Raw genomic sequence first — 24,015 nt, forward strand, 5'->3', positions numbered from 1 at the left:
CAGCAGGCCGAGCTTTAGCAAATTCCGAAGTCAAATCTGAACGTCAGTCTTTCCCTACCGAGCACAGAAGCTGCTCAGGGGGTGGCAGGTGGCAGGTGCTGCGCCTGGGTGGGTGGGTGCAGCTCGAGGGACACTCATGCAGACCAGCGCCTGGAGAAGGCTGGGGCGCAGCTGGGAAGAGGAAAGGCGGCCTTTGCTTCCACACAAGCTGGACAGTCACACGGACAAAACCGAGCTCATGGACACAGAATGGAGGGGGAGGGAAGCGGGTGCCAGGGAGGGGGTGGCCGGGAGGCAGGGCACAGCAAACCAGGTTATCCCTGAAGGGTGGGCGGGATCATCGCAAAGAGTGTGAGAGGCAGAAGCAGTGGCTTGGTTTTGATCCCAGTGTGTTGATGATAATCACGCTTTCCTGATTTGGGCAACAGATCAGGGGATGGATGGGCTCAACCCTCCCCCGCCCAACCCACCCACTTTCACCCTGGTTGGAAGAACAAGCAGGTGCCTCCAGGAAAACAGGGAAGCCGTGAGGTCCCTTCTTCACAACAAAGGGGGTCTTCACATAGACCAGAGCGGCAAACATTGATAGGGACTATCACCAGATGACTCGGATTTCCTTCGACTTTTCCTAGCGTTTTTGACCTTCTTTTTTGAATGGGCACAGGCTACTTTTATAGTCGGCCTCTGTTTTGTTTTCTTTTTAATTCCAAAAAGCAAACAAACCAAAAATAGCCCATGGGTGGTGCTAAGGAGGGGTGAGCTTCTGGGAAGATCTGGGATGATGTTCAGGTTGTGGTTTTCGTCATGAGGATGAAAGGGTCAACTCTGGGGCCCGTGGTCTGTCCGCCTGAGCAAGAGCAGACCAGCTCTCATTCTGTGGGGCTATGGAAAAGTCTCCCTTAGAGGGAACTGTCTCCAGCCGCACAGCGGCTATCATGGGGCCATATTACCATTTTAGGTCACAAAGAATGAGCCAGGGCAAAGGAAGATCACGGCCAGGGGTGCCTATGGGCATTTTTCTTTCGCTTTCAAGGTGGGGGTCCCTGGCCGGATGCTGATACTTACGTGGAGGGAGCAATGCACGGGTGGAAAATGGAAAATCGGCTGGTGGAGGGAAGTTTGATTGAAAAAAGAAAAATGTCCTTCGGCTCGTTAGAAAACAGAAGCTATGGGTTTAATGCAGCACCAAGATGCTTATTTCCCTGAGGAAACAACAACTGCCTTGTCAGCTTACGCTTTTTCTGGAACAGCTGAGTGTTTAGGGTGGAGCCTCAAGCCTGCAGGAAAGGAGCGCATGCAGCAGAAAAATAAATAAAAAAGCCGTTTTCTGAAGTCGCCAACATTAAATGTGTTGCTTGTGCTCATCTGACTTTCTGTGACTCCAAAATTAACCAAGGTTCCTGGTGTTCCTAAAAAACACTGGAAATACGGAACACGGGTTGTTGTGGGTTTTTCCCCCGTACCCCTCTCCTTTGTCCCTGCCTAAGCAGGTGGAAGCTTTCACCAGAAATGCCTGTTGTCAGGCCCGGATGTGATGGAGTCAATAGAAAAGCCAACTTCAGATACCGGAAAAATGACCAGGCTGAGTATGAAGAGATCTTTGAAAGCTCCTAAGAGGATTCGAAAGACCGTTTTGTTATGAGAAGCCCCTCTGGGGTAGTGATCTTACTATAGGCCATGGCAGTAGAGACTCAGAAGCTGTTCAGTTAAATCCTACAGTAAGTGTAGTCGCCGTCCGTCACCACGTGAAACTGTTGCAATATTACTGACTATATTCCCTGTGACTATGCATTCCTGCGACCTACTTATTTTATAACTGGAAGTTTGAGAATTTCATAATGTATATATAAGTGTCGAATCACTATGTTGTACACTTGAAACTAATATTGTGTGTTAACTGTAGTTCTATAAACAACACTCTACAACTGACCCACATGGATTCCAGACATTATTAAATTAGACAACTAAAGTTTTCAAGAAATATGCCCAGGAGATTATAGTTGTCAGATATGTGGTGTGAAAAGCAGTTTTTACATCAGAAAGCTATTTTTTACACAGGCTTTGCAATGTTTATAGAACTGAATCTGAGGTAATGTACTTAGGTCTACAGTCCCCTGAATATTGATTGCATACTAGGGTTTTGTGGATGAAATGATGCAGAGAACCCTAGTTTCATTTTCTAATTAAAAAAATATGGCTGCCCTGGTCCCCACCTCCCCGATTCACAAAGAGCTTGACTACCTCCGTGAGAAATGACTCTCCTGTAGGGCTCGATGACCTTCATGTCGATCCGCTGTTCCTGTTCTCCAATCACCACTGTCCTCCATAACCGGTTGTCCTCTCGCTCCTCTTCTGCTGTATACTCTGGGATAGACTCTGACTCTTGGCCAGAATCTTTGTTAGATGTGGAAACTTCTGGAAGTGAAGCACAGAGGAGGACTGAAGAGTAAGATGCCACAGCTGAGGCAGTTCAACAAGCTATCTCCTGACAGAGCCACCCCGAGGGCACTTCCAGTTTGGCATAACTCTTACAGAGCTGAACACCATCGTGACCATTTAAAGGATGTATGGAGAAGTCTTATTTATTAATGGATTGAACCATCAAGTTTGTGCTAAGGCCAAGTCGAAGGTGGGGATAGGTGCAGGGCTAGAGCTGCCTTGTGTCAGTGGACCAAGGGAATATAGGCTGGTACCAATTCATCCTTGACTATACAGGTTGAAGACTAGGGACCTTTCTCATGGGGTAAAAGGCAATTTATCAGGCCCAGATAATTTTGTTTTCCTTGGGCCACATATCCTTGTATTTGCCAAGTGGTTAGTCTCTTGATGATACCCCACTCTAAGACTCTTATAAAGGAATTGAGTCCCCTTCCTTACTGGGAGCAAATTTGGGCAGAAATACAGTGTTCCTTCCAATGGATTTTTCAAAATATGCTGTAGAAAGAATTTACATTAAGCAAGAAACAAACAACTTTGTAGACCTGAAATGCTCCAAGCCCAAACATTCAGAACACTCCTATTTTGTACTACACGTGGCAATACAAAAGTTCACTGAACATTCTTTGGAGAAACACCTACTACCCACTCATGAGCATCCAAAAAAAGAAAAGAAAAAGCAATAACCGTGTTAAGTCTTCTTTTAAAAGAATAAGCAGCAATTGTTTTCATGTTTACTTCAACTACTCCTAGAATTTAACAGTGGTTATTCTTGGTATGTTTAAGTAATTTGAAGGAAAAATATTATTTCTATTCCACAATAATTCTGTGAGATATTATCATTCTTATTTTTCCATTCATGGGAAAGGGCCTTTGATTTATATTGTACTTTACTTATATTCATTCTGTGGCACTTTGATAAGAAGAGGAGTAATACTGCATCAGATATCTACCATGTGTCAGGCATGGTAGATATCCCGGTAGGTATTATAGGTATTACAGTAGACATACCCATGCAAAAACTGGCTTTGAGTTAGTTTGCTATCACACTATACCCTGATTGTGTGACTGCCTCATTCTCTTTATTTTACCATCAGGCTGGGAATTGGGAATTGCTTGGCCCAAGAAAGTGCCAGAACCACCTTTATTACTCACCTCCACCAACCAACTCCATACTTAGCTTGGAAACCTGCTCAGAGCACTCAGTGAAAATTGAGGTGAATGGGTAAATAAAGGAAAGCTTGGAAAAGTTGCTGAAAATATAGGTAATTGGTAAGAGGACCACAACAAAGCCATTATGTTCTGGAAGATTCCTCAAGACACATTCGAACGTGTCTAATTACCTGTGACTTAGAACGGCAAACTGAAATTCAGTTGGGAAGCAATCCTAGCCCTTCTGCCAACACTAACAGCTACTACCACCTACAGAGGCTGCCTCCCTCTGCGTTCCCACCAGTGCTCCTCATCTTACTAAGGACAGAAAGCAGCAACTTTTGGCTTCAGACCAACTCTACGTCACTGGCGCAAATCCATCCATCTGCACTGGACTCCCAGTCTGGAATCCCTTCCTGTTTCTCTCTTCCTCTTGGCTGAGGGCCCCTGGATGCTTATCTTCTCTCCCTTCCCGGGACCCTGTTTTCCATCTGGTCTCTGTACCCTCAGAACTCTGGGCTCTGATGTGGGCTCGTCTTCAATGTTCCTGTACATACATGCTTTCCCTTACTCACCACCTGCCAGCCCCTCTTTAACCTCATTTGGGACTTTCTGGCCTGCTCCAGCTTGACCCAGGTGATCTGTGTGGGGTGACTGGTTTTCTGCCTGCTTTTACTGAGTTTACCTTATTTAAAAAAAAAAAATGTTGTATGTTGTATTCTTTTTTTCTGATTATGAAAATAAAATGTTACTAAAAGTTCAAACAATGCAGACATTGTCCATCAAAACTGCAAAGATCTCCAGTGCCACTCTCACTCATTACTGTTTGCTGTGTGTTCTTTTTATTGTGTACATGCACACAAGCTTACCCCCACCAAAGTATGAGTAGTCTATATATTCTGCATGTTTTTTGTTTGTTTGTTTGTTTTTAAGTAGCTCCATACCCAGCACGGAGCCCAGTGTGGGGCTCGAACTCATGACCCTGAGATCAAGACCTGAGCTGAGATCAAGAGTAGGATGCTCAACCAGCTGAGCCACTCAGCTGTCCCTATCTTGCTTTTTTTTTTTTTTTTAAAGATTTTTATTTATTTATTTGACAGAGATCACAAGTAGGCAGAGAGGCAGGCAGAGAGAGAGGGAGGAGGAAGCAGGCTTCCTGCCGAGCAGAGAGCCCGAGGCGGGGCTCGATCCCAGGACCCCGGGATCATGACCTGAGCCGAAGGCAGAGGCTTAACCCACTGAGCCACCCAGGTGCCCCTATCCTACTTTAAAAAAAAAAAAAAAGATTTTATTTATTTATTCAAGAGAGAGAGAGAGCGAGCACCAGAGAGCGAGAGAGCTCGAGCATGGGGAGGGGCAGAGGGAGAGAGAGAAGCAGGCTCCCTGGAGTCCGACTCGGGGCTTGACCCTAGGACCCTGGGAACATGAACCGACCGAAGGCAGATGCTTAACTGACTGAGCCACGCAGGTGCCCCCTTATTCTGCATATTTTAGACATAATTCTTCTGCTTTACTCTAAATCCCCCCATCCCCATGGCCATCATTTTCTCTTTTAGAAAATGTCAGGACTCATTTAATTTATCCTCAGGGACTCCAAATTTAACTTTTGGTCTGATGCCCTCTTCACTGAGAAATGCTTGATTTTCTTTGTCTTCTTTCCTTAATAACAAGCTTTTCTCCCTGGTGATTGTTGAAGTCAATTAAGCCCTGGGGAAGAGGCGACTTGAACATGTTCCTTTGTCTCTCAGGATGATTTAGTGCACAAGCTCCCGCATGTCCTGTGGTGTACCGACCACCAGAGTGGGGAATCCGTCGCTGGTATGCAGTATGGGCTCCCTGGCGGTGGGGTCCGCTGGAGCCTCCAGCAGGGACCTGTGTCTGGGAAAGGTGACCAGCTCTCCATACTGTGACTGGACACCAATAATGTGAACACTCTTAGCAGACATTGTCTGAACTTGATCTTATTAGAGGAAAGGCTCCTGTATGCAGTGAAGGAGTTCTTAAAGTTGTTTTAGTGACAAAGAGCAGGGAGGCAGTTAATTTGATGGTAAAACCCAGCATTCACCAGTACAGAGAAGAACCTTTCTTGCAGACCACACCCTATGGCCTAAGATTGCTTGTGGGTAAAACAAAATAAGATGAACGCTTATTTTAGTTAGGGCTCATTTATCCATATTTATTTATTTATTTATTTATTTATTTATTTTTTAAAGATTTTATTTATTTATTTGACAGAGAGAGATCACAAGTAGACAGAGAGGCAGGCAGAGAGAGAGAGAGAGGGAAGCAGGCTCCCTGCTGAGCAGAGAGCCCGATGTGGGACTCGATCCCAGGACCCTGAGATCATGACCTGAGCCGAAGGCAGTGGCTTAACCCACTGAGCCACCCAGGCGCCCTCATTTATCCATATTTAAAACACAGAATCGATTTTATAAGCTGGTTACCTGCTGGCTGTGAGGGCGGTGGAACATGGTAGGTGGGGAAGTTAAATGAAATGACTGCCCGATTGGGAAAAATGGTGGGGCATCTTATTCGCCCTGTAAACTGTGTGTTATTGGGGTTCTAGGAAAGGTAGCTTAGGGGTACCTGGGTGGCTCAGTCTGTTAAGCCTCCAACTCTTGACTTTGGCCAAGGTTATGATCTTGGGGTCATGAGATCAAGCCCTGAGCTGGGCCTGTTGCGGGGCGTGGAGCCTGCCTAAGATTTTCTCTCTCCCCAACTCCCTCTGCTGCCCTCTGCCCCCCACACATGCTCTCACACACGCTCTCTCTCAAATAAGTAAATAAATCTAAAAAAAAAAAGAAAAAAGGAAAAAGAAAAGGTAGTTTAAATGAGGTCACTAACCATCACTTAGGAGCCTAGGAAGAAAAAAATATAAAAGCACATGAGTGTTTCTTACAACATCCTTATCAGAAATATTCAGGCAAGAATTCTTTATCATTTTTCCATTTCCCCTATGAAATGCTTTTGCTGAGATCCGAGTTACGGTAAAAAATAACTGAGGTGGGTTTGTAAGGCAGATGTGCTAACCACTACACCATGGAACCCTGAGGTGGGTTTGGAAAACAGAAATAGGTCATCATTTTTCTCACCTTTGGATAATTTTAAGTTTCTAGGATTAGTATTAAATAAAACTTTTTTTTTTTAAATAAAAAGGCTCTGATCTCCCTTAATTTGAGACTGACCTCCTAAATCCTCAGTATCTACATATTTTTGGTATCTTTGGCACTTAAGTACCAGAGGAAGTCAAGTTTTAATTATATTGGTACTTTGATATTTTCCAACTATTTGAACACGACTATTAAAGAAAATTGCCTGGAAGTGGAGACTGATTTAATGTCTTGAGAGTGAGATTCAAAAACGTTTCATAAGCGAAACCACACTGTGGGCAAATAATCTGCCAGAATGCTCCGTCATCAGCTACAGAGTGAAAGAGGCGAATGGTATGAAAGTTCTTCAAGTGCCTGGTAAAATGAGAGCCTTGAAGTCACAAAAGTGACTGGATAAAAGGGCATGCACCGCACTGAGGATTAAAATACTTAATATTGGGGGGGGGGGGCGCCTGGGTGGCTCAGTGGTTTAAGCCGCTGCCTTCGGCTCAGGTCATGATCTCGGGGTCCTGGGATCGAGTCCCACATCGGGCTCTCTGCTCAGCAGGGAGCCTGCTTCCCTCCCTCTCTCTGCCTGCCTCTCTGTCTACTTGTGATCTCTGTCTGTCAAATAAATAAATAAAATCTTTAAAAAAAAATACTTAATATTGGGGCGCCTGGGTGGCTCAGGGGGTTAAAACCTCTGCCTTCGGCTCAGGTCATGGTCTCAGTGTCCTGGGATCGGGCCCCGCATCCGGCTCTCTGCTCAGTGGGGAACTTGCTTCCTCCTCTCTCTCTCTCTCTCTGTGTCTACTAGTGATCTCTCTGTCAAATAAATAAATAAAATCTTTTAAAAAAATACTTAATATTTATGAAGCACCTAGTACAAATCCTGGTGCACAGTAGGCACTCTGAAAGGGTTTATTAAAGAAATCACTGAGCAAACATTTTGAAACGCTGTGCCTCCCAAACTCCAATGTTGTTTAAAACGTATACACTTGGTTTCAAACGCTCACAGGAGAAACCTGCAAACATGCAGCTTTCAAGCCCTGATTTCATTCTGCGGGACTAAAATGTACTCACTTCTCTTCTAGAGTCTGTTACCTCTCGCTGCCTGTTTGTAAAATAAAGCTACTCAGATGCCCTCTGTGTTTTCCATGCTTAATGTTTCTGTTGGTTTAAAACAGCGTCTGAGGATACATCTTACATGTGAATATCAAGGTGGACTTTACGATGCCACTTCCGTTAAATTTCTGTCCTTTGAATTTAAGACCTAAATGGAGGGTTGTGGTTGTGAAACTGGTTCTTTCGACAAAACTCTGTCAACAAAATAAAAGGAACTCTGTCAGCCAGTGGCAGCTTTAATTACTGGTTCCTTCAGCCACTGCCACTTTGCTTGGCAGTTTTGCTATTTATAAACATAAAAGGTTCAGATGTGGTGTGACACAGCTCTCTCTAGGGCAAAAGGCAAGTGCAGGGGGTGGGGGGAGGGGCCAGCTCAACCCACAGCTGTCTTCTGGGGAATGAGAGGCAAGGCAGGACTCTTTCTTGTGGGAAGGTACTAGCAGCTCAAGGGCTGGGGCAGCTGGGGGCCACCGGCGTGGACGGAGTAGCTGGGGAAGAGTCTGGGCATGGGAGGAAAGAATACAATCTCAAGACCTTTCACCTTCTCTTTGTGTGCTTCCACTTACAGGGTCAAATACCCGGATGACTGCAGAAATTTGAGAACACAGCCTCCGTGCAATATAAAATCTCTCCTTAAACAGAAGAAACTGTCGCACAGGTAGCTCAGCCATTTCCAGTTCTCTTGACTTGAGGAAATGAAGGCTTGTCCCCTCTAAAGGCAGGGTCTGAATCCGTGCTGGTCATGGTGGTAGTCCCATGGGCTCAATGATCATTGGTTGAATTAATGAGCGAATTTGATGAATTTCCTAATTATGTTCTCCCAGGAACGACACTCTGTGCCAGAGCATCATTTCATTGTGGCATTTGTTTTTTGACCGTAATGATTTTCCTAACGTATAAAAAGCAACAGCTGTGTCCAGGATACTCTGGCTTTGAAATGAAAATATTACAAAGTCAGAGATACCACCCTGCAAAATAGAAACCATGGAATGCCATTTTATAAAGCAAATGCTCTGTATTTGGATATAATTTCTTAACCCATGTTACCGAGCAAGAGAAAGAACGAAAATGAGACTGATATTTCTGTCAGGAATGTCAGTGTTTGACCCAGCAACACTTAATTTTCTTCCCCTTTTTGTTCTTCACTCCAAGGCCATCCCACCTTCCTTCCTATTTTGCTGGAGATAGAGCAACGAACATAATAAAGGCCCTGCGCTCACAAAGCAGATATTCTAGTGGGAAGGAAAAGACAATAAACATAAACCAAATACTTAAATGATAGGATTTCCATTACTGACACATGGAAAATAAAATAAGTAGACGTATTATAGTGACTGAGGTAGAAAGCGACTAGGTTGGGAGGTGAGGCACTCTTTTTTGGTGACGGAGGTCAAGGAAGGCCTCCTTGAGAGGGTGACATCTGATTAAGAGCTGAACAAAGAGAAGGAGCCAGCCATGAATGACCTTCAAGGAAGAACATTCCAGACAGGGGGAGCTTGTATAGAGAAATAGTAAGCTCTAATTTCTCTGCTCCAGATTTTATCTTCCAGATTCAATTCTCTTTCTCTGCAAACCCATTCCCAATTTTCTTACAATACAGCATAGAATAGTTTTCCCACAGCCCCCGGGCCTAGCATAAGGCTTGCCAAGAATAAGCGTTTAACAGAAGATCAGTGGTTATGTATGACCTCTGTGAACCACACCTCTTCTGTTATACTCCACACGGCCGAACACAGCCACCTATGACCTGAGATACAAACAAAAGCTTCCAGAAATCACAGGAAGGAGCCACCAGCAACAAAATGGGAGGTTTGTTCCCAGGGCCCCTTAGATAATCTTTCACTTTTCACATAACTTTGGCCTTGACCACTGGGCCACTTACCATGCCCCGTGTACTCAAAAGAATCTGCTTCGTCAGGGGTATCGAGTTCGTCCACGTTGATATCGATTTCATCCGGACTGTCCAGGTTATCATCAGAGAGAATAGAGCCTTCACTTTGATCCAGAGAAAGATTGATATTTGGGGCTGTGAGTTTGATTCTCCGAGGATGAGCGTCATTAAGATCCAGAGAATTAGGAGGTTCTAAAGAAGAAAAAAAAATAGCAACATCAAGTACTAGACCATATATGCTGGCTGCCAACAGTGGGTGTGGAAGCCCCAGTGAAAAACATTTTTAAGGTCCTACAGCAAAGGTACACCTGCTAAAAACCTGACATGGAATTTGGACCCCTTCTTGACCAGCAGGTTTCAGGACTGGCTCATCACAACCACACCAGCCCTGGCCACATAGAAATAAAAAGTGGGAGCTGTTGCTAAAGGAGCAGAAAACAGGTTTTCAGACCTGCCCTGTTCAGGTTTGAGAACTTGACATTGATCGAACAATGGATTGAATTTTTATGATGCATAAGAAAAACAGCTAAGCATACACAGCTCTCATAACGCTTCTTGTAGACCTCGCTCCTGTGGAATGTAGGATAAGAAATTTATCTATTGTGTTCATGGGCACTCTCAAAATACTTCTCTGTAATTTCTAGCAACTCTGTGTATGGTCTGTAGTGATCTTTCTTTGCCTGGCATTCTACCGTTTTTGTTTTTGTTTTTTTTTCTTTTTAAATAAAATTGAGGTATCTTCCCAAATTACATTCTTTGCTCAAGAAGTCACTACCTTTTAGGCTAATATTTCTTGACACTGGTTCCTGTATCATAAGTGATAGTCTTCATATGGTAACATGGAAGTGGCTCCCACTCTCTCAGTATAATATGCAACCTCCTCCTATTGTGACTTTCACTTAATGGAAGTAGAGCTGGAGAAGTCATTTTTAACCAAATCAACCCCAAATCAACAATGGTAGAAAGTTAACCTAAAAATAGAAATTTTAGGATTCACTATCACAAAATTTCTGAAAGGCCATCTGGTATACCCTTCAATTCTGGAACTGTAATTCCGGTCTTGTCCTAAGGAAAGTGATTCTGTTTCTTTGTCGTTAAAATTTTTTCTCTGCATAGAACATCACCCAAACTGTGTTCCATGTAATGCTTTTATGTATTCTACTTCAAAAAATTTCTATTGACCTGTAAGTTTGAAAAACATTGGGTTTCTAAATGATAGGAATTCTCAGAGCAGTGCTGTCCAGAAGTTTTTTGTGATGACAGAACTGTTCTATACGCTGTTGAGCCCTTGAAAGGAAGCTCGTGCAACTGAAAAACTGAACTTTAAAGGTTTATTTTAAATTTTCATCAATTTAAATAGCCACGTGTAGTGAACCACTACCATATAGGATAACCGTAGCCTTCATACTTGTATCATTCACAAGTGCATTATGAAACTTTAAGAGGAGTGCGGATATACAGTGGCTACAGGCTTATTTAACCAGAGAACATTTAAAAATAATTATGTCACATGACTGATATCTTGAAAAACGCACTTTAAATACTTGGACCAAAAAATAAATAAATAATTGACTCTCTTCTTCCTCCTCCATTCTAGGCTTGGCTGATAGCATGAGGGTTCAGGATCTTGGCATGATCCTGAAGCTGGTACAGTGCTCAGGAGTGACGTTAGTACTAAGGGAGGGTAAGGTGAAACTGGAAATTTAAAATTCTTCTTCTATGTGCCTTGAGCTGGACACCCGTGGCAGGTAGGGTTTTTGTTTGTTTCTTTGAATAATCAGGATACCGGGCCTTCTTGACATCACGTTATTCATTTTACACATTCTCACACTGAAGTACAAATCTGGGGCACTTCGGTGTTAGTTAGAATTCGGTATTCTGATATAGGATAGCCGCTTATCACACACTGACTGTTAGAGCCGTGGCCCAGGAGGTCAAAGGCAGCCCATACTAGTGAGCATCAGTGTTTGAATCAACTCGGAGATTAACCAAATCCAGCCTAACATCCTCCTCACACATATTTTTTTCTTTTCTTCACTTTTATCACTGACATCACAAGTCGGATGCATAGGAAATAGTTTTCTCACTGAATAATATCAAGGCCTCGATATAGTCAAGTGCTGAAGGAAATGAACAAATGTTCCTCTCACCAGGCCTCATGTCTGTAGCACTGGGGCTCGGCATTCCCTCCTCAAAGGGGATGTCCATGCCTACATCCTCTGACAGCAGTCTGAAAAACAAAAACAAAAAGCAAAGCACAGTGTGTAAAAATTTGTGTGGGATTGAATTTTCTCTGAAAAGGCAAATCAGAGTTTCCAGGATAACCTTTTCAATTTGCTTGAAATAAACCCAAGTATGTGAACTGAAGCCGGCATAAGTGGCCCCGTTTAGAATAAAGACTTTTCTGCAGTTACTGTGAAGAAGAACCACGGGTACCCGTCTTACTCTGTATACACCACAAGCCATTTCTCCTACTAACTTACACAAGTAAGCACACACCAAGGGAAGAATCAGAAACAGGAAAAGCAATTAACAAATAAAATATACTGACGGTGGGCATCGAATAATACTTTTTCAACAAGAGGCAACACATGTGCTTTGGAGTAAAGACAGAGCTGACTTCGTATATAACTCTTCCTCTGTGTCAGTTTGAGCACATTAAATTGTTGTCAGCAGAGGAAAGCAGACTCTGCTGGTCTCTATCAGTAAAACAGAGATACACCATCTACCTCATTGAGTTGCAGAAAAATTAAGCAATAAATGTAAAGTGCCTAACATTCATAAGAAGGCACCAACTGGTGTTATTTCCTATCCTTTTCCGAATATTTAGAGACTTGGTGTGAATTATATGTCAGTGAAGACAGTTCTGGTCATGAGATACCATGTCTTCTTTCGAAACAGTATTGAGCCCAGGACTGGCAAGCCTAGTGGAGGGGAACAAGAAAATACTGGAGAAAATTGTGACAAACGTATATGTTCTCATGGGAAGCTGACCACTGATCACGGTGAATTCCTCTTGACCTGTTTTTACCTCCTGTTCCTTGGAGTACATCTCCATTTATCATGAGAACCTATTTTTCTTCTTGATGCCCTCCATGTAACTTCACTCCTCTAGGGTGAGTCCTTGTAATGTAGGCACTAATCTAAATTTAAGCATGATAAACCTTTGCGTTAGTGTTCTAAATTTAATCTCTTCCTCCTTATTGTCGACACTTTCCTCCACTTGAATGTGGGTCTACCAAATCTGGAATTTGCTTATCTGGATAATCAATCTCCAGGCTCCAAGTCGAAGCCCTTGTGTCAGCAAAGCACGATGATGAAAAAAAATTCTTGGTCTCTAGTGAGACATAATGCTTCATTTATTTGACAAATGGGTAGTGAATACCTACTCTGTGCTGATCATATAGAGGAATAGAACAGATGAGCCTCTTTCTTGTGGAGATGGGACTACGAGGTTAAACTAGTGACTATCACCCATTGCTCAGTGCTGCTCCCTGAGAGTGAATGGCCGCATGGTTATCCATCAAGCCCAAAGAGTCCTTCAAAAACACAACCTCAGGAAGTATCTTTCATCATATACTTGCTGGGGCTTCTGTCCTGTGTGTTCTCTAAAATGAATCCTGCACCCCAGTAGAAAGACAGCGGGCAAGAGGTTGGTGTGTAAGTCAAAGACAATACCGTATGGGCAGGAACAAGATCGCCAGTGTCCAACAGACACCATCCTGGGTGGCAGCAAACCAAATTATCTAGCAATAGAGGTGTGGTGGTGAACAAAGAGAAGACCTGGGCTAGGCCCAGGTTTGAAAGTCCTGGGACCCAGAGGGATGGTTTTCCAAGATGCTGCAGTTTTTCAGATTTTCTTGCAATGATTCCTTGTCATGTGACATAAACTGTGTCTGTTCTCCTTGACATACACCCTTTAGTACCTATAAAGTAGCAGGCTTGAGGGGCACCTGGGTGGCTCAGTGGGTTAAAGCCTCTGCCTTCGGCTCAGGTCATAATCCCAGGGTCCTGGGATCGAGCCCCGCATCGGTCTCTCTGCACAGCAGAGAGCCTGCTTCCCTTCTTCTCTCTCTGCCTGCCTCTCTGCCTACCTGTGATCTCTGTCTGTCAAATAAATAAATAAAATCCTTTAAAAAAAAAAAAAGTAGCAGACTTGATTTAAGAGCAGCTGGGACCCAGTCTTAGTTCTATCACTCACCGTGTGTCACGTGACAAGTTATCTAATCTTCCTATGCCTCAGTTTCCATACCAATAAAAGAGGGAGAATGTGTGATGCCTAAAAATAACACTAAAAGGAAACAAAGTTATCCATTATTATTGTAGTTCTTTTTGGCATCTAGTCTAACAGCCTGCTGTGTTAGCCTTGAAGCTTCATGAGGACAGGAACCATGTCTGTCTCTACTGCTATGTCTCCAGCACTTGGCAGAGGTCAATACGCAATAGATATGCGTTGAGTTGAATTACTGAGCTTGAAATTACCTAAATGTCCATGGACATTATTTCCTCTAGTCTTCTATGAGTCAACCTTAGAAAACAAAAAAACATCTTAGCTGTACCTACTTCACGGAGCACATAAGGGTGCTAGCCTTAGCTCAAAAATAAATATGAGAGCTTTAAAATAAATGGATAGCATCAGTCTCAAATTTGTGTAGGTTTTCTGTGCGACAAGATGGATGGACACAGAGGGTATTATGCTAAGTGAAATCAGCCAGTGAAAGACAAATACCGTATGATTTCACTTGTACGTGGAATCTTAAAAACAAACAAAAGAGAGAAACAAACAAACAAAAAAATAGAAACAAACCTATAAATACAGAGAACAAAGTAGTGGTTGCCAGAGGGGAGGGGGTCAGGGGATGGGCAATATGGGTAAAGGGGAGTGGGAGACAGAGCCTTCCAGCTATGGAAAGAAAAGTCATGGGGATGAAAGGCCCAGCATAGGGAATATAGTGGTATTGCAACAGCACTGTATGGGGATGGATGGCAGTTACACCTGTAGTGAACATGGCATAACACAGAGTCACTATGTTGTACACTTGAACCCAATGTTGTGTGTCAACTATACTTCAATTAAAAAAAAAAATTCAAGGTTTTGTTACTCTTCGTAAGTTATGGGCAACATCATGAAATAATTGAATGAATCCTAGATATGAGGTTATAGTTGTAGGTTATAATTCTATGTTAGTACAAACAAACCAATTAGCCCTGAGAAACTTATCCAAACCCCTTTGTGATTTTAAACGGAGACAATAAATATCTAGTATCACAGTGACTATGGAGAATAAATATAATACACGTGAGTACTCCATTAATTACAAAGCATTGACTAAGTTTAAGGTAGTACATTCCCTCATTTTAGACATAGCGTCAGGATTAGGGATTTAACTGAAGGATGTGTCAGGGTTGGACAAAACATAACGAAGATTACTACAAGTTGGGTATTAGCCTAGGTAAGAGAAAATTTCAGTATGGCATAAATCTCCACAGAGCCTGTAAGTGCCCTTGAACTCACTGGCGTTAGTGAATAGAGCCTTTTTCCCTCATCACTTTTTTTGCAACACAGAGCTGAGACCTTATTAAGAAGGTGCTGGAAAGCCACTGTTGGCATGCATGGGGGAAGGGAAGCTGAAGGTTGTGGTCAGGGGCAAGCAGAGAAGAGGGACTCCCACAAACCGTGGATATCACAGAAGGCCATAGGGGCATTTTAGGAAACCCACAGGGACAGAGAAGGAAAGCTGAACCGAAATAGCCTGGAGGCAAACCTGGAAGAAACGCAAGTCGTGTTCATTGTAAATACTTCTTCAACCACATTCATGCCTTGGGTCCCTAAGTATTTATAGAAAGGACATGGCCAAGCAGAGTTGTTGGCAATTGAGCAAAATGGAGTTTTAAGATCAATAATGTAAGCCTCTAGGGATCTATTAGGTAACAAATCAGTCCAGAGTGAAGATAAATATTTTACCTTATCCATCCATAGCCACTATTTAATTTGGGGTTTTCTGTATACAGAACGGAGCTACCAAAGAGGCTGAGGGAATTGTAAAACACAAATCTGACTCTTCTGGGGCTGCCCTCCCAAAAAGATGCTCAGCTCCATGTCTCCATCTAGAGGACGGATTCGGAACTGTTTGTTTGCAGAATGGTTTTATAATCCTTACTGCTCTTGACCAAACATTTCTAGCTCTTGGCCTTCTGGGTACACAGTAGAATTGTACTTTCCTGTCCTCCTTGGAAATCAGGGTGGTCGGGTGATTTGCTTTGACAGATGAAGCAAGAGTGGAAGTGGCAGGTGTGGTGTGGCAGGTGTAGGGTGGAAGAATCAGGCCTGAGCAGGAGTGTGGGTGCCGGGCTGCTCCCCGTCTAGATGGCTGAGCTGGTGCTCTGTCAGGCCGCAGCCACGTGGCTATGAGAAGCAGAGGGCCCTACTTAAAGCTCATTGAATATGTAAGAAGAGAAGAATTTTTATCGTGGTTTGCCCCTAAGATGTTGAGTCTGTCACCATATCCTAATCCCGCCCATTCAGACCAGTACAGCTGGCCTCTATTACTGGTTTTAAAGGGATTATCTGACTCATACTCTGCCCTAATTTGGGAAACCCATTTCCCCTATTCTCAACCTAGGCTCATGCTGATGGTACCTATCTCATCTGGGTTACTAAAGCACGAAAGAACATTTTTAAAAATGAGAACAAAAGCTCAGAAGGACATCAAATGCTTTCAAGTGCTTTATAAGCTTGAGTATTTATATATCATCTTTATGGTTTTTCCATCTAGCACCTTCAATTCACTTAATGTTTTTCTTTAAATTGACTTATTTAGTTAAGTAAATTTATTGAGAAAGGAACATTTACATGACTTCTATATATGGAAACTTAAAATAACTCACCTAGAATAGTCACATAAATTAAATGTAATGACAATAAAACAATGTTATTAAATTCAAGGAAGAAACACCTGGGCTCTGACTCTGAGACTTTCTCTCTTTGCTAAAAAAAATAAGTAAAAATAAAATAATTAGAAAGTGGCAAAGTATAATGCCGTGTATCATTATAAATACAAAGAAATGCTATATAAGATAAAGCACCGAAAAGTAATTAATATATTTCCAAGCTTGAAAGAAACGAAACAAAATCCCCAGGTGCCAGAAACAGTGTTACTCCAGAAAGCTGGTGAAAAAGTAGCTCACAGGATTTTAGATTGGACACAGGCATGAGAGCTCCCCAGGAGAAGTGACCTCCAGGTACTGGAAGAAAGACCTAGACCAGAACTTCTAAATAAGGCACTTATTTTAAGGAACTTAAAGGACTTAAAAGAACTTAAGGGAACTTAAAGAACTTAAAGGAACTTAAAAAACTGCCCCCTTAATGAAAAGAGGATGAGAAGAAACTCTGGTCTCTGGCCTTGGAAAACAAGTCTGCCTGGAATCTTGGGCGGACTATGAAGAGGAATCTATGAGAATTAGAGACACTACTTGTATGCCAAGCCTGTTTTGACTGACATCACCTGAATGATGTAGGGAACCCAAGTCAAGAGATTCAAATTAAAATTCATCTAGGACCACTGAAGGCCTAAAGCTCTGGGGTTCCAGAAAAATCAAATGTGAAGTCTCTTGGTAGTGTTATTTTTACAATCTGGGATTCCTTGGAGATCCGCTTAGGAGAAAGAAAAAATCCTTGGAAAGATGAGCTCACATCAAAAAAACAAAACAAACAAACAAACAAAACCCCAAAGAAACCAACAACAAAACAAAACACACCAAAAATCCAAACCATAAACTACACTAGGGAAAAAAACACCAAGAGGGATTGCCATCAGATTCAGCAGACAGAAGAATTAGCAATACAAGTACCACCCCCACCCCCCACCCCACAAAAGGAACAGAATGAAAGAGATTCTAATGACTAAAGAATAACTTTTTTTTAAAAGATTTTATTTATTTATCTGACAGAGATCACAAGTAGGCAGAGAAGCAAGCATAGAGAGAGAATGGGGGAAGCAGGCTCCCTGCTGAGCAGAGAGCCTGATGCGGGGCTCGATCCCAGGACTTTGGGATCATGACCTGAGCCAAGGCAGAGGCTTTAACCTACTGAGCCACCCAGGCGCCCCTAAAGAATAACTTTTAAACCTTTGTTGTGTGAAAGCATTGAGATTCGGGGTTGTCTGTCATAGCAGGTAGTGTCACTTACCCCAAGTAGCCATGTTGCTTTTAAAAGGAACATCTAACAATAATAAGGTATGAGTGCTGACAATAAAGTGACATTAAAAAAGTCCGAAAAATATTAACCACAGGATATTAATATCAAAAGAGATAGATTTTAGGCAGAAAAGCATTCTTAAATCTGAAGAAAGTTATTATTTTGTGATAAAACGAATTAGTTTTCAGGGGCGCCTGGGTGGCTCAGTCGTTAAGCGTCTGCCTTCGGCTCAGGTCATGATCCCAGGGTCCTGGGATGGAGCCCTGCATCAGGCTCCCTGCTCAGCAGGAAGCTTGCTTCTCTCTCTCCTGCTCCCCCTGCTTGTATTCCCTCTCTCCTTGTGTCTCTCTCTCTGCCAAATAAATAAATCTTTAAACAAAACAAAACAAAAAAACCCGAATAACTCTTCAGAAGATGTAATCATCTGGAGCCTACATGCTTTCAACAACATAGCCCCAAAATAAAATAAAAGTTGAATATAAATTACAAGGAAAAATTGATTTCATGAGGGAAAATCTATATATACTTCTCAAGAATTTATAAATCAATCTGAAAAAATGCATAAAGATATACATCTGAACAATGTAATAGGATAACTTGATCTAATGGGCTTCACTGAATAAAAATACACCATATTTTTCAAACTTCTAGAAACTGACTATAAAGAATGTCTCATAAAAACATCGGAAGTCAGTATCACACGTACCATAATCTCTGCCCTTAGGGACATACATCTAGAAACTGATCATGAAAAGACAATTTGGAAATTGAGAAACACATTTGTAAGCAGGTGACCACAAAGCTCTATGAATCAAAATTTGTGAAGGCAGCTAAAGAAAATCCTAGGGGAAAATAAACTGCTTTGAATTCAGATCTTAGAAAATGAAGTGGACTGAATTAGCTGAGTTCAACTCAACCCAAGGAAGTTGGAAAAATAACCATGCTCTTATGGGATTCAATGCTGTTTGTATTAAATCTGTGTACCACCTCTCATGATCATGAACACCACCAAGTTGGGGAACAGTGACAGAAATGGATTCTCCAATCTGAACATGGGTCCCATGTGCATTTGCTGATTTTGTGTTTCTGGTACTTGTGCTTCTTCCTAAAAGTTAGCATTCAGTACCATGGCAGGCAAGACACCCCCTATTGGAGAACCACAGACATACAACTCTTGGACAAAATGAAATGCACCTTCTTAGACTCTCTTAGGTACAGAGAAGTAAGTACAGTCTACATTTCACATCCTTCCAGTATTTCTGAATCTAGAAGGATTTAATTTGTGTTGTAGGATTAGGCGTGCCTGACATCAGGGGCTTTTCCATATGAAACGAGTAGCAAAACAAGACTCTGGTACACACGTCTCTAGCATTTCTAAACAGTAATGTTTCCCAATAGGCATATATATGCCTAGCAATAGGCAGCAACCCTAATGGAGAATAATCATTCTTACAAGATGGACTGCTAAGAAATGTGGCTCTGAAGAGGTAGGGTAGCAGGTTAAGGTGTTCATTGATTGTTCTTTGGAAAAATATCGGATATATTCAGGAAAAATGATTATATACAGAGAAAGTTCCTTTATGTTAGAGTTCCTAAAATTCTCCTGGCTTCCTTCTAGTCACATAAGATCTACTGGACTGATAAAGTTGCTTTCTCTAGAAATGGCGATAAAAAGAAGAAAGAAAAACCAAACGAAACTTTTCATGAGGTGCCTGCCTTCCTTTGTGAAGCGCATAAATTAGCCCTTGAAAGCCCAACAGTTGGAGGACTGCCATTTCAGGATTCTTGTCTGATAAAGGAGGCTGCACAATTTAGGGTAAGAGTATTTTCCACTCTGTGAACCCTCGGCGCTTACGAAATTACTCATGCGGGAAGCAAGCCAGAGGCTGCCCTGGGGCTTCATGCTCTGCTTAATCAAGCTGATCCCAAGAAAAGGATGGGAACTTAGGTCCACAGGAAACTGGGTTTGAGCCCATAAAAGGAGGCTCTGGGCAACAATGACCTAGGCTTCCTTGACCTAGAACAGATAAGTGCTGTGGTCCCCAGAAGCCAGCCAGCCAGGGCAGATAGGAAAGGGGTGATGACAGGGAAAGTAGATGACAAAGTAAGGCAGAGAAGCACTGGGCATTTGCCCAGAGACTGACCTCTCTAGGCATATTGCAGAAACCCACACACCATACCCTCTGTTCTCAGCTTCTCAGAGGAGCGGGACACAAAGCAGTCTCCTTCCCCAGGGTCAGATTCTGAAACTCTGCAGGTAGCAAAGATTACTTGTAGTGCAAATGACCCTTGAATAAGTTCTTGAGGTGTTCCCTAAATTGTAATATATGTGATTAAAATCCTTTGTGTATAAAATCATTTACAATAAATCTTATGGACACTAAAGTTTGAGGAACACTGAGCAGGAAGAGAAGGAGGCCATGATACCATTTCAACCATCTGCCACTCAGATCACAATGAAATCACTGGCTGGGAATAGAGATGCATGGAGAGTTCTACCTCTTGCTTGAGGGGTATATGCCATACTCTCTTCCTGTGTTTTCTAGACCTTAATACATATCAGTCATTCGTGTGTTGCTGAGAAGATTATATTAAGTGGCATATTCTCCCACTGGGGATGGGAACATAGTTGTTTATGAAGTGATTTCATAGCCCACAGCAGGACTTACACAGCAGGCATCTCAAACTCAACATGCACAAAACTGTATTCAGCATCTCCTCCACACAGACCCCGTACATCCTACATTCTCTGCGGTGGTTTTTAAAAATGTCCAGAAATTCTTTGACACTCCTTGCAAAAGTTGGAGCCCAGTTCCCCTTCCCTTAAGATTGGGTTGAGTTTAGCAACTGCTTCTAAAGAACAGAATAAAGTAGAAGTGATAGTGTGTGACTTGTAAGAGTAGGGTCCTAAAAAGCAGTGTGGCTTCCTCTTTGCTTTCTTGGGTCACCCGCTGGGACAGGTCAGCTGCCATGTGGTAAGGACATTCAGGCAGCCCTGTGGAGAGCTCCATGTGGTGGGGAACTGAGGCTTCCAGGACAAATCCAGGAAGGAACGGAGGAGGCCTGCTCACCCCCATGTGAGTGACTCACCTTGGAAAAAGCTCCTCCGGCCCCCATTGAGCCTTCGAATGACAGCAGCCCTAGCCGGGGTCTTGAAAGCTGCTTCCTAAGAGACCCTACTCAGAACTACTCAGAAACTCTTGATTTCTGACTGACAAACTGTGAGAGAATAATGTTTGTTGTTTTATCTTGCTGAAATCTGAGATATTTTAATATACAGCAACAGCTAGTTACCATGTTTCACATCCCAGTGAATGTCTCTATTACCTGAGCACCCGAACCTCCAAACTAGCATTCATTCTTACTTGACCTTCTTTTTAAACCATTCCCCCTCCATCCAGGTGACCATCCCGTCCTGTAGATTTGCCTCACATCTCCTGTCCAGGCTCACCAATGCCACTTACATGAATGCATAAATGCTCACGTCTGTTCCTTCCTTGTAGGAACCTGTTTCCCTTTTTCTCCTTCTGATTTTTACTGCCCACACCCTCCAAAGCATTTACTGAATCTCCTTCTCAATCTAACCTTCTTGTTTAAATCCCTTCAGGGATCCCCACTGCCTGAAGGAAAGGGTCATGAGGTCTTCCTGCTCTGCCCCCCGCCCCCATGCCAAGCGAGGGCCTCCTCTCCTCTTGTCCACTCCCTGCTTGGCTTTGCTAATCTTGCTTGTCTTTGACAACTCGGCTTGGACATCACGGTCACTGATCTCACCCCCAACCCACACAGTTGGGTCAGGTTATAAAGCAGAAAAGCTAACTATTGAATAAATGTCTTATTTAGACGTGAAGATGCCCACTCTTCTGGAAAGTGCTTCTCAGTGTCTCACCGCATATCGGAACTTGATGATCAAAATGCTCTACTGACAAATCACTTTTGTTAACAAGTACAGCTTTCTTCCAAACAGAATTTTGGAATATTACTGTCTCTTACACAAATGATATGACAAAGAAGGAACTGCTCTAACACAAGCAGGAGGAGCTCAGCGGGTGGCCTCCTGCGTCCTCCACCTCAGCTTCATAGCTACCTCCTGACATTAGGAGGACCAGGTTCTTGTAGAGGGTGGGGAGAAGTGGACAACTGTGGGTCTTCAGAATTGAAGCCAGTCTTGGGTGTGTGGGGCAATGGCTTCAGCAGATGGCCAAATGATGGCATTCTGGGCACCAGCCCCTCCGACCTTGCCCACCCCCTACCTCACCAGCTCAGCCCCATCTGGAATTCGTCCTTTGTGGAGAGGAGGCTGCGGGCGCCTCCTGCCCTAACCCCTATCCAAGGAGACAGGCTCACAAGGCTTCCTCTCCTGCCACAGAGCAATGCACTGGGGGCACTGACTTAGTTTTATTTCCTTCCCCTCAGACGTTCAGGAGCATGTAGACTCTGGCACAGAGAATACAAATGCGAGCCTACAGAGATACTCTTCCAACTGCTGCTCAAGTAATCGTGTTTGCTGATCCACAGGGTGTAGTAGAGGAGTGAAGTCTGACTTCTCCAGAGCTGGGCTCAGCAGAGATTTTCTCTAAAGGGCCAGACACTAAAAGTGTTAGGTTTTGCAGGCCATACGGTCTCTGTGGTAACTACTCAACTCTGTCAGAGCATGGGGCGGGGGAGGGAGGAAGGAGGGGGGAGGGGGGAAGGGGTCTGGGGGGTGAGGTGGGCAGCCATAAGGAATATGTAAATGAAGGGGTGTGGCTGTGTTCCAATGAAACTTCAGGGACCAAAATAGGTGGCCCAACTGGACTGGACCTGGAGGCGACAATTTGCTGAGCCCTGTGAAAACAACTTGAATAAAATTTCATTTCTCAAAGTTGGAGAAAAAAAAAATATATATATATAATTGTGAAGTTTTAATGTTTTGTACAAGTGGCACAAAATTATGTGTGAGTATAAAGAGTATAAGCTGAGGTAGTTTGGGGCTTTATTTATCAAAATGATAAATGCAGATAGCTTTTGACCAGCTATTCCAATGGCAAGAATACACAGAGCAGAATATTCACAGATGTACACCATGACATATGTAAAAAGATGTTTACTGTAATAAAAAATGTGTTTTTTTGAGTAGTATGAATTTGATGGTGATATAAACACGAGCTAGTTGAAATTCTCCCTAATTACTGCTATCCCAACTGTACTGTTTTCATCTCCCTTCCCCACTTTATGTTATCTTGTCACTTTTGGTTATTAAAATCCAATTCAGTTTAGAACTGCTCATTTCTCATTTTAAAATCTTTCTCCAAAGCTAAGTGTCAGGGAAGTCGGGATAGGGAGGGCTCTTCCCTCCCTCCCCTCTCCCCCCTTCTTCTCCTCCTCATCTTCCTCAGATGTCTTAGGTCCAGAGAAGGGGTGGGGGGGGTGGGATCATGAAGTGGGCACTGGGAGAGCCTGGGCTGCACTTCTACTGCCACTCCTCTCCCCAGCCGGGTTGGGAGGCAGCTTGGTTCTCTCTAAAGCCCCAGCCTCTGCTCCCTTGAGGGCCATGGGCTCTCCCCACTGCCTTCTCCTTCGGTACCGGAGACCTGGCTTGACTTCATTTTCTTCATTCCGTCCTCAGCTCCTGGCACTGCCTTTCGCTGGGGACTTTTCACCTTGGGTGGCATATTAATCCGCTGGGGGGTTGCCATCACAAAGAACACAGCAGATTTCTCACAATTCTGGAAACTATTAGTCCAAGAGCAAGGGATCAGCCAAGTTGGTTTCTTTGAGGGCTCTCTCCTTGGCTTGGAGATGGCTATTTTCTCCCTGTGTCTTTACATGGTCTTCGCCTTTATGTGTGTCTGTGTCATAATCTCCTCCTCCCCTTCTTTTTTAAGATTTTAATTAATTAATTTAAGAGAGTGAGAACGAGAGAGAGAGAGAGAGAGAGAGAGAGAGAGAGAGAGAAGGTGTAGGGGGGAGGGGCAGAAGAAGGACAAGCTGACTCTGTGCTGAGCCCACCTCGAGGCTCACTCCCACAACACCGAGATGATGACCTGAGCTGAAATCAAGAGCTGGATGCTTAACCGACTAAGCCACCCATGCACCCCTGATCTCTTCTTATAAGGACGTAGACCATATCAGATTAGTGTCCCATC

General features: G+C 43.2%; 1 protein-coding gene across 1 annotated transcript in view; it reads right to left on the reverse strand.

Annotated features, from left to right (window-relative positions):
• LOC111153526 (prune homolog 2) overlaps nucleotides 1-24,015 on the reverse strand; it is a 204,720-nt gene that overhangs the window by 23,855 nt on the left and 156,850 nt on the right. Inside the window, exons 10-12 of the mRNA XM_022512580.1 lie at nucleotides 11,844-11,923; nucleotides 9,685-9,885; nucleotides 2,242-2,415 (exon numbers count right to left, since the gene is read on the reverse strand). Of these exons, the coding sequence (XP_022368288.1) occupies nucleotides 2,242-2,415; nucleotides 9,685-9,885; nucleotides 11,844-11,923 (455 nt within the window). The remainder of the gene's footprint in view (nucleotides 1-2,241; nucleotides 2,416-9,684; nucleotides 9,886-11,843; nucleotides 11,924-24,015) is intronic.

The sequence above is a fragment of the Enhydra lutris genome, unplaced genomic scaffold, assembly GCF_002288905.1.
Source record: "Enhydra lutris kenyoni isolate GAN:26980312 unplaced genomic scaffold, ASM228890v2 scaffoldscaffold33, whole genome shotgun sequence".
Taxonomy (NCBI): Eukaryota; Metazoa; Chordata; class Mammalia; order Carnivora; family Mustelidae; genus Enhydra; species Enhydra lutris.